The 9,830-nt window shown below is 54.4% G+C and overlaps 1 protein-coding gene across 2 annotated transcripts; it reads right to left on the minus strand.

Annotated features, from left to right (window-relative positions):
• Positions 1-43: 43 nt before the first annotated feature.
• WDR73 (WD repeat domain 73) lies at positions 44-9,027 on the minus strand. 2 transcript variants are annotated; one of them, XM_090134203.1, is made up of 8 exons: positions 8,883-9,027; positions 8,738-8,805; positions 7,758-7,846; positions 7,335-7,423; positions 5,218-5,285; positions 4,743-4,907; positions 3,615-4,070; positions 44-2,225 (listed from the first exon to the last, which is right to left on the minus strand). In XM_090134203.1, exons 1-8 carry the CDS (start codon positions 8,975-8,977, stop codon positions 2,011-2,013), a joined length of 1,245 nt encoding a protein of 414 aa, XP_089990329.1. In that variant the 5' UTR covers positions 8,978-9,027; the 3' UTR covers positions 44-2,010. The 2 variants fall into 2 exon arrangements, with proteins under 2 accessions (XP_089990329.1, XP_031460984.2); XM_031605124.2 differs by having other exon boundaries at positions 3,615-3,986; positions 8,883-9,021.
• Between the last annotated feature and the right edge of the window lie 803 nt (positions 9,028-9,830).

Consider the following 9,830-nt stretch of genomic DNA (forward strand, 5'->3'; position numbering starts at 1 on the left):
CCTCTCCTCCCCCCTTTCCCCTCCCCAGGCCCCATTTTGGGAGGCCGTGTTGACATTTGCTTTGCTCTCCAGCTTGCAGTGCTGCCATGGTTCCACGTCCCCAAACATTGATTGCAGGAAAACAGTCCCAAATCGATGCTGCAGCACCAAAGGTCCCCTCGTTGCAGCCCGCAGTGCTGACCTTCCCTCGGGCACATGGATGCTCCCGTGGGATCTGCTCCAAAGCTGAGTGCTCCAGGCAGGAGGTTGGGAACAAAGTGCAAGGCCAGGCAGTGCTAACATTCTGCTTGCTGCTCTCTGGCAGCCAAAGCCATGTGCACTGCTCTCAGTGCACAAAAAGCTCTGCAGGATGGCTGGGAGCTGAAGATGCTGCAGCAGAGCTGAGGGCCGGCTGCGTTGCTGGGATGGCAGTGCCTGCATCCGTCTTCTCCCCGTGGAGGAACAGCAGGGAACAGCACAGCCAGCAGCAAACCAACCTTCTGAGTGCAGAACTGCACGCATCAGCTCTATGGCCTCTGCAGCAGCGTCCCTGCATGGGGTGAGCAGAGCAGAGACACGTGGGGAGCAGCAGCCCCACTGCTGCCCTATGGCAAGGCTGCTCTCAGGGCACCCCTGTGTGTGCTCTGTGTGGCCCAAAGGAGATCCCTCTGCATGCACCCAGCTGTGAGCACTTCGTGTTCTGGGTGCCTTCAGCCTTCTCCAAGCTGGAATTATTTGGAGGGGGAGAAAAAAAAAAGCCAGCACGAAAAGGGAAGTCCTAGATGATGAAATCACGTTGTTACTTAAGCACCATTTCCCTACAAAGAGCAGCAGGTTTGCTTCCCTCTGCACTCCCAGCACAGCTGTGACGTGAAATGGGGTCACGCTTTGCCTCTGCTGCTTTTGTGCAGCGCGGAGGAGGAAGGCTGCAGCCATCACCCTGCAGATCCCCATCCTGCTCAAGGAACACCCCTGCAGCTGTAAGAACAGCCACTCCCAAGCTGCCAGCCTGCCCCATTTCTGAAGCCAGACCTCTCAACCCAGCAGATAAGAAGAGCAAAGGGAGAGATGGGAGCAAAGCGGGGTGCTCACCCCACAGCTGAGCTGCTCTGGTTTTGCTGGGATGTGAGAGAGACAAGCAGGAGTGCTGCTGCTCAGACCTTGAGCTGCAGCTTGCACTCCTCCATCTGATCACCTCCCCAGGAGCACGGCTCAGCCCCCGCAGCCCAGCAGCTGTTGCCATGACACAGCACAGGTCGGTACATCCCATTCCCAGCACACAGCTGCCTTACGGCCTTGGCCACAGCTCACCCTCTGTCCCCACCTGTCCCCACGGCACCCTCTGAGCAAACAGAGCAGCAGGAGGCAGATGAACAACGGCACAAGGGTCGCTTGTCACAAGCAGCACGGAATGATTGAACCTCTTTGCACCGCAAGATCCAAGCTGCTCCTCCTCCTCAGCCCCAGGAAATTGCATTTCGAGTTGAACTGGTAGCCAGCAGCCCCACAAAATGCAGCCAGGCCTCCTCCCAGCTGGGTGCTGCTGCTGCTCGGGAGGGGGAGGGAGGGTGAAACTGACAGCAGGAAGGGCTGCTCCTCCTGCACGCTGCCTCCCATTGCGGCTTCCTGCTCCGGACACACACACACACACACACACACACACGTGATGGAACAGCAACAGGGCCAGGAAGGCAGAAGGTTCAGCATGCCACAGGACAGCCTATTTCCTCACATTGTACTCAAAGCTTTGCTGCATTTTTTTTTAATTATTTTTTCCTTCTGAGCCTCACAAGGCCAACAGAACACAACGGAACGACGGCTGGGGGGGGGGAGAACACGAGGACAGAGCAAACAACGCAGTGAAAACACACATCCCAACATGGGAGTGCAGAGCAAAAGGGATTCCCAAGAAATTCGCCGCTGGAATTCTTGCTGCTGTGTTACAACAGCTGGGCCCAGCTCTTCTCAACACCTCCAAGCAAACAGCTCACTCGCAGCACAGGCAGGAAAGCCTCAAAGCAGCACCTGCCCTCAGCTCCCACGAGGCTGAACCCAATCCCAGATGTGCAAGGAGCCATCAGTGGCTGCTGACAGCACAGTTCTTGGTTTCTGGGGGTGCCACGTGTGCGCCGTCACCAAGGGATGCTCTCCAAACGAGTGGCCTTTGTGCACAAAGAGTGGCTGTGCTTCACACCCGCTGCCATCCCAGCTCTGTGAGTCGTAGATGTGCACGGTCCCATCGAAGCCTTAGAAAAGGAGCACAGGGGTTTAGAATCACGGAATCACAAAAATCTCCACGCTTGGAACAGACCTCCAAGGTCCAACTGCACACCTGTCGTCAGTATTTCCCACTGAGCCACGGCTTTCAGTGCTGCAAATCTGAGAAGTGACCACCAAGGGCAGCAAAACAAATGCGTGCTGCTGGAGCAGATGGAAGCAACCCATCCCCATCTCATGGCTGCAGGGACAGTTTGGTTTGGGGTCAGGGTTGGGGTCACAGGGTTAAGGTTGGGATTAGGCTGAGGGTCAGAGTTAGGGTCACAGGGTTATGATTAGGGTTAGAGTTGGGATTGGGGTCAGGGTTGGGGTCACAGTTAGGGTTAAGGTTGGGATTAGCCTTAGGGTTAGGGTCAGAGTCAGGGTCACATGGTTAAGGTTAGGGCTTTGGGGTCAAGGTTAGGGTCACAGGGTTAAGGCTGGATTAGGCTTAAGGTTAGGGCCACAGGGTTACGGTTAGGATTTTGGGGTCAGGGTTGAGGTTAGGTTTACAGTTAGGTTTGGGGTCAGGGTTGGAGTCACAGGGTTAAGGTTGGGATTAGGTTTAGGATTGGGGTAAGGGTCAGAGTCAGGGTCACAGGGTTAAGGCTAGGGTTAGAGTTTTGGGGTCAGGGTTGGGGTTAGGTTTACAGTTAGGTCTGGGGTCAGGGTTGGGGTCACAGGGTTAAGGTTGGGATTAGGTTTAGGATTGGGGTAAGGGTCAGAGTTAGGGTCACAGGGTTATGATTAGGGTTAGAGTTGGGATTGGGGTCAGGGTTGAGGTCACAGTTAGGGTTAAGGTTGGGATTAGCCTTAGGGTTAGGGTCAGAGTCAGGGTCACAGGGTTAAGGTTAGGGCTTTGGGGTCAGAGTTGGGGTCACAGGGTTAAGGTTGGATTAGTTTTAAGATTAGGGCCACAGGGTTATGGTTAGGGTTTTGGGATCAGGGTTGTGGTTAGGTTTACAGTTAGGTTTGGGGTCAGGGTTGGGGTCACAGGGTTATGGTTGGGGTTAGGTTTGGGGTCAGGATCTCAGTCCAGGCTGAGTGTGTGCCCGAAGATGTCTGAAGCTGACCCATATCAGCTCATAAAGCTTGCCAATTCCCTGAACTGGTGGTGCTGTGAGCACAACCCCCCTCAGGAGCTGGGTTTGCTAAGGGTTGTGGTCTCTGCTGGGAGAAAAGAAGCTGTGAGAGCACCAGATTGGAGCTGGGCTTCACGCTGCTGTGGCTCGTGGAGGGAGGTGGCTGTGAGGACAATCAGCTCAGCTCTGGGGCAGCTCTGAACAGCCTCTAACTGGGGCATTTAAAACAGGGTGAGCTGATGCAAAACACAATCAAAACAACATCCAGAAAAGGAAATTTCTGCCCAGAGCACCCACCTGAAACAGCAAGGCAGCCCTCCAGAGCAGGAGCCCAGGTGACACTCAGGAACTCAGAGCTGGAGCTGGAAGAGGGAACTCTGCACTTGGCTGAGGCCAAACACTGTGAAGCTTTCCTTACATCCATCAGGATGAGCTGCCCTGCACTTGAGAGGCACGCAATGGGCTGGGAGCTCAGCTCAGAGCACGGAGCTCTGCACCCAACTGCCATGCACCAGCACTGCCCACGCTGTGCAGAGGGGATGGGCAGAGCCTGCAAGGGGCTGTGCTGCCGAATATCAGCCAAGCACAGCTGCCCTGCTGTGCAGCACAGCGCTGCTGTGTTGGCATCCAGGAAAGCCAGGCTGCTGAGCTCCTCGCTGCTGCTGGAGGCTGGAAGAGATGAGCAGATCTCAGGTGTTTGAATGGTTGGGTTCTGCTGCGGTCTTGGCACATTTCTAAGCTTTGTCCTCTTGTCTGCACAAACCACAAAGGAACCAAACGTCCTTTGATTGGGGACAACATGAACTGCAGCCCGATTCTTTGCACCAAAACCATCAGCAGAGTTCCTGCAGGGCACGGATCTGAGGCAGAACCCTGAGAATGAGTCCAGAGGAGGCCACTGAGATGGTCAGAGGGCTGGAGCAGCTCTCCTATGAGGAAAGGTTGAAGGAACTGGGCTTGTTGAGCTTGGAGAAGGCTGCAGGGAGATCTCATTGTGGCCTTCCAGTCCTTGAAGGGAGCGGATAAACAGGAGGGGGAACGGCTGTTTGTGAGGTTGGATGGTGATATGACAAGGGGGAATGGTTTTAAAGTGAGGCAGGAGAGGTTCAGGTTGGATTTGAGGAGGAAGTTTTTCAGCCAGAGGGTGGTGAGGCAGAGGAACAGGTTGCCCAAGGAGGCTGTGGATGCCCCATCCCTGCAGGCATTCAAGGCCAGGCTGGATGTGGCTCTGGGCAGCCTGGGCTGCTGGTTGGTGACCCTGCACATAGCAGGGGGTTGAAACAAGCTCATCACTGTGGTCCTTTTCAACTCAGGCCATTTCATGATTCTATGACCATCGAGGGCAGCACAATGAACGTGTGCCACTCGTGTGCTCTCCTTCACACAGCCCCCAAACCTCCCAGCCCTAAGATGTGCTGTGAATACCTGCTATGTACACCTTCTTCTGTGACTCCACCTCTGTGATCTGGGTGCTGCTGAGCCTTGAGCCATGGAGGACCCACGGGGCTCTCGCTGAAATGGTTGCAATTTTTGCCCAGCTCTCCCCAGTGCTATTTTCTGTCGAGATGGCACTTACAGATTTAATAACATCTGTTGGGAAGAGAGAGAAGCAGCTGTAAAATGTGTCGGGTAGAGAGTAATCCACAAGATTACGTTGTTTGGCAAAGATGCTCTGCAAAGCTAAAAGCAACCCACTGAACTGAATGAGAAATCCAATTGTAGCTTTGCCTCCAGCACAAAAATCACTCTTTCCAAGGCATCCAGCAAGGACTGACAGCAAACCTTTACGAATCTAGCAAACCCCACGGAAAGCTGCAGGATCAGGTCAGATATTGGGAACAATTCCTTCTCAAAAGAGCAATCAGGAGTGCCTGTTGGTGGGCAAACCACGTTCCCTTACCGGAATCCTCTGCTGACATCTGCCAAACCTGGAGGGAGCTGTCGGGCGGGCCGCTCGTCACCAGCAAGCTGAGGAAACAAACAGAACCCCACAGAGCTCAACAGGAGCAGGGAGCAGCCTCAACCCATGAGCTGAGGCATGCTGGTTGGGAAGAGCATGGCTGTGCTTTCCCACTCCCTTCCAGGAGCTCCTACAGAGGGTGAGGGAGGTATGCAGCCATGAGGGAAGTCATCCACACAGCCCAGGCATTTAATTAGCACGTTTTCCAAAAGTGCTAGACTAAGAATGGTGCAAAGAGCCCCCAAGAGGGCTTGTGTAGGAGGTGAGAGCTGAATCAGCCAGAAGGAAGTGTGTTTGCTCTGCCTGCAACCATCAGCAGAGAGAACCTTCTGAACCTGCAGGGAGCAGAGGCAGCAGCCACATAAATCCTGGTCTGGGCAGCTCCAGAAAACTCCAGATGCAGAAGGAAAGCATTGGAAAAGGAGCTGCACAGCCATCAGAAATGGTGGTGAGAAGGGCTTTTTGGTGAGCCAACGTGGGGCATCTCTTCTGCAGGAGCTGTGGTGGTGGTGTTGAGTAATGCCACTGGGGTGAGGAGGAAGGAGGCTGTGTGGCTTTTGTGAAGATGAGCAAGAGATGGAGAGGCTGTTCCTACACACCCTGCAGCTTCAGGAGCCTCAACCCCACGTGGTGGGGGAGATGTAGGTGGGCTCTGTGCCACGTGGAGACGGAGGATGGAAAGGCTGTTGCTCCTCCTGAAGATGTGACAAACAGATTTGGTGCCCTTCAAGTGGAGGAGGAGCTGGGCATGGCTTCATGGGCTTCATGGCCATGGCTTCAGGTGAAGCACCTGAGCTGATGGACCCTGTGTCCTGCAGAATCCTGTCCACACATCCCACTGTTAGCCCTGCTCCTCTCCCACATGAGCATCAATGATACCAAGGGCAATTTGGGCCCTAGCTAATAGGATTTCAGAGCTCTGGGTTGGTGGTTAAGGGTCTGCAGGTCCAGGTTGCTTCCTCAACCCTACAAGCTAATGTAAAGGAGGAGAGGAGAAGGCAGATTTTACAAGTAAGGAATGGGCTGTTTCCATGGCTTCTATACCCACAGGACTCCATTTGAGGGCTGACAACTGAGAGATGGTTTTCATCTCACTGAACAGGAAGAGCAGGAAGAAAACGGGAAGAAGCAGAGCTCTGGGCGCAGTCATGGGGCTCAGCTCTCACTGCCATTGCAGAGATGTGGTGGAACCACTCACGTGATTGAAACACTGCCACAAACAGCCACGTGATCCTTAAGGAAGTCAGACAGGAAGGTGAGGTGGTGGAGCTGCCCTTTACGTGAAAGGACACCTGGAACAAACAGAGCTCAGCCTTGGGATGGACAATACGTGGGTTGAGAGCTGGTGTGAAAGAATTAAAGGACAGACTAAGGAGGGGGTGTTTGCCGCAGGCTGCCTGATCAGGAAGTTGATAAGGTGTTCTTTTATAGACAGTGGTAAGCAGGCTTGTGGTCACAGGGGGACTACAACCATCCTGACATCTGCTGGAGGAACAGCACAGTGGGGCACAAACAAACCAGGAAGCTCCTGGCAAGCACTGATGGAAACCTCCTGACTCAGGTGGTGGAGGAGCCAGAGGGGAGAGGTGTGTGGCTGAACCTTGTACCAACAAACAAGGAGGGACTGCTTGGAGAGGTGGAGGCTGGGAGCAGCCCTGGAGGCAGAGACCATGGGACTGTGAAGCTCTGCATCCTGCCAGGGGAAAGCAGGGTAGTGAGGTCACAACCCTGGTCTCCAGGAGCATTAAACTGAGCCTCTCCCAGGACCTCCTTGGAAGAACTGAATGGAAACAGGTCCTGGAAGGAAAAGTGAGCCAAGAGAGCTGGTTACTAGTCAAAGATCACTGCCTGCAGCCTCAAGGATGACGCACGACACACCATGACAGCTCTAAGCACAGCAGCAGCATCCCAACACAGTGCACCCCAACCATTAAGATGTGGTTCTGGGAAGGCCAGTGCTCCCTGCCCAGACTCACAGAGCTGTGTTGGGAAGCAGGTGAGGACAAAGAGCCTCTCCTCCACCCCCCCGTGCCCCAGAAGGACTTTGTTGGCCATACCTGGTGTCTGGCACGTGTTTCAGGTTGTAAACAGGGCGGTTTGAGAACCCTCCACATTCCACCTTGAAATCTCTCTGGGGGCACAGACCCTGGAAATCAAAGGCAAAGTCATTTCTTCCCATTTAATGGCACAGAATGCGGCGTGGTCAGTTAATACACAAAAAGAAGCCTCTGCCTGTCCACTAATGCTGATTTCAACCATAGAATTGAAAGATCCTGATATACTTCAGGGGAAAAGCTATAGATAAAACTCCTGCCAAAAGCTCTGTTGAAGTTTTTTGCTGCCTGTACCAACCTGGCAAAACACCACTTCTTACTTCAGCTTAGACATCACCCACTCCAGGGATAACGCTCAGCACTGTGGTTCCTCAGCTCAAGCATCTCAGCGAGCCCCTTCTGCATCTGCCAGGCTGCAGCACCCACCTGACTCTCCTTTGCTTGCAGTGTTGGTGGTGGCAGCAGCTGCAGGATCTCATTCTTTCCAGAGCACCCATACCCGGCCACGCAGACACCTTGGGGTGACCCAGAGACGCAGTGAGAGATTCCCCCCCTCCCTAAAAGGCACCCCTGAGCTACAGTACTGCCTACCTTGAACCCTGGCCCACCCAGAGCCCCAGCCCAGGCCGAAACTCAATGTGTCCCCAGCCCAGGCACCCTCCCCTTCCACCCATAAGCCCCAGCCCATCCCCATGCTGCCTCTCCAGCCCACTGCACCCCAACCCAACCCTATGGCACCTCTTCTCCCCCATAAGTCCCAGTTCAGCCCCATGGCATTTCTCCTCCTCTATAGGCCCCAACCCAGCCCCATGGCACCATTCCTCCTCCACAGGCCCAACCCAGCCCCATGGCACTGCTCCTCTCCCATAGGCCCCAACCCCAGCCCCATGGCACCTTTTATCCTCCATAAGTCCCAGCCCAACCCCATGGCACATCTCCATCCCATTAAGCCCCAACCCAGCCCCATGGTGCCTCTCCTCCCCCACAGGCCCAGCTCAGCCCCATGGCACTGCTCCTCTCCCAGAGGCCTCAACCTAGCCCCATGGCACCTCTTTTCCCCCATAAGTCCCAGTTCAGCCCCATGGTGCCTTTCCTCCACCCTGAGACCCAACCCAACCCCATGGCACCTCTCCTTCCTCATAGGCCCCAACCCAGCCCCATGGCACTCCTCCTCCCCATTGAACCCCAACCCAGCCCCATGGCACCACTCCTCCCCCATAAGTCTCAGCCTAGGCCCATGGTGCCTTTCCTCCACTCTGAGACCCAACCCAGCCCCATGGCAGCTCTCCTCCCCCATAGGCCCCAACCAATCCCGTTGGCACCTCCCCCCCAGGCCCCAACCCATCCCCTCCCCCACCTCCAAAGGACCTCAGCCCCCATCTCTCCCCCTCCCCCTCCCCACTCACGTTTCCCCAGGGCCCATTCGATAACGCGGGTGGGAGCCTGGAGCTCGAAGGCGTGCAGAACCTCGTACCTGCAGAGGGACAGAGGGGCGGCGGTGAGCAATCGGAGGGGGAAGGCCGAAGGGCCGAAGTCGGGGGACTCGCTCACAGGTGCAGGGATTGCAGCAACCATTCCTCTTCTTCCTCATCCTCCTCCTCCTCCTCCTCCTCCTCCTCCTCTCCACGTTTCCCCTCCGCCTCCATGGCAACCGCTGCCCGGCGCGTAGCAGTGACGTCACGTGGCGGCGCAGAACAGTGACGTCACGCGGCGGCGCACAGCAGTGACGTCACTCGGCGGCGCGCGCTGACCTGCGGCGTTTTGGCGCCAGGTTGTTTCCCTGAGGGAAGATGGGCGCGACGTCCGTTTGTGAGTCGGCCCCAAATTCCCACGTTTTTCAACCCTCTCATAAAAAAAAAACCGACGTTCCCACATCTGTGTGTCCTCTCTTCACCAAAAGACCCCAATTCCCACATCTGTGGATCATCTCTTTTTTGTAATTCCCACATTTGTGCATTGTCTCTTCATAAACGCACCCAAATTCCCACATAAATACCCACGTTTGTGTATCTTTCACGAATGAGGCCCCAATTCCCCCTTCTTTGTACCATCTCCTCATAAGACCCAGATTCCCACATTTGTGCATCCTGTTCCTAAATAAGACCCAAATTCCCACCTAAATACCCACATATTTGTATCTTCTGCTCATAAGACCCGAATTCCCATGTTTATGTCTGCTCTCTTCATGAATAAGACCCAAATTCCCACATTTTTCTATCCTTTCCTCATAAAAAGACCCCAATTCCCACATCTCTGTCATCTCTTCACAAAACAAACAAACAAACAAACAAACAAACAAACAAACAAAAAACCACAATTCCCACATTTGTGGATCATCTTTTTGTAAATATGACCCAGATTCCCATATTTCTGTACCCTACCTTCATTAATAAGACCCAAATTCCCACCTAACTTCCTACTTTTGTGTATAATCTCTTCGTGAATAAGACTCAAGTACCCATATTTTTCTTCCCTCTTCTCATAAAAGACCCAAATTCC

Source organism: Phasianus colchicus, chromosome 1 (assembly GCF_987193195.1).
Source record: "Phasianus colchicus chromosome 1, bPhaCol1.hap1.1, whole genome shotgun sequence".
NCBI classification, from domain to species: domain Eukaryota; kingdom Metazoa; phylum Chordata; class Aves; order Galliformes; family Phasianidae; genus Phasianus; species Phasianus colchicus.

Excerpts from the sequence above, each read along its gene's own strand:
- WDR73 (XM_090134203.1), bottom strand. The coding sequence starts at position 8,977 with ATGGAGGCGGAGGGGAAACGTGGAGAGGAGGAGGAGGAGGAGGAGGAG. Across the intron at positions 8,806-8,882 it reads TTGCTGCAATCCCTGCACCT|GTACGAGGTTCTGCACGCCT; the intron begins GTGAGCGAGTCC and ends GTCCCTCTGCAG. Across the intron at positions 2,226-3,614 it reads GGGCTGCCTTGCTGTTTCAG|GCTTCGATGGGACCGTGCAC; the intron begins GTGGGTGCTCTG and ends TCCTTTTCTAAG.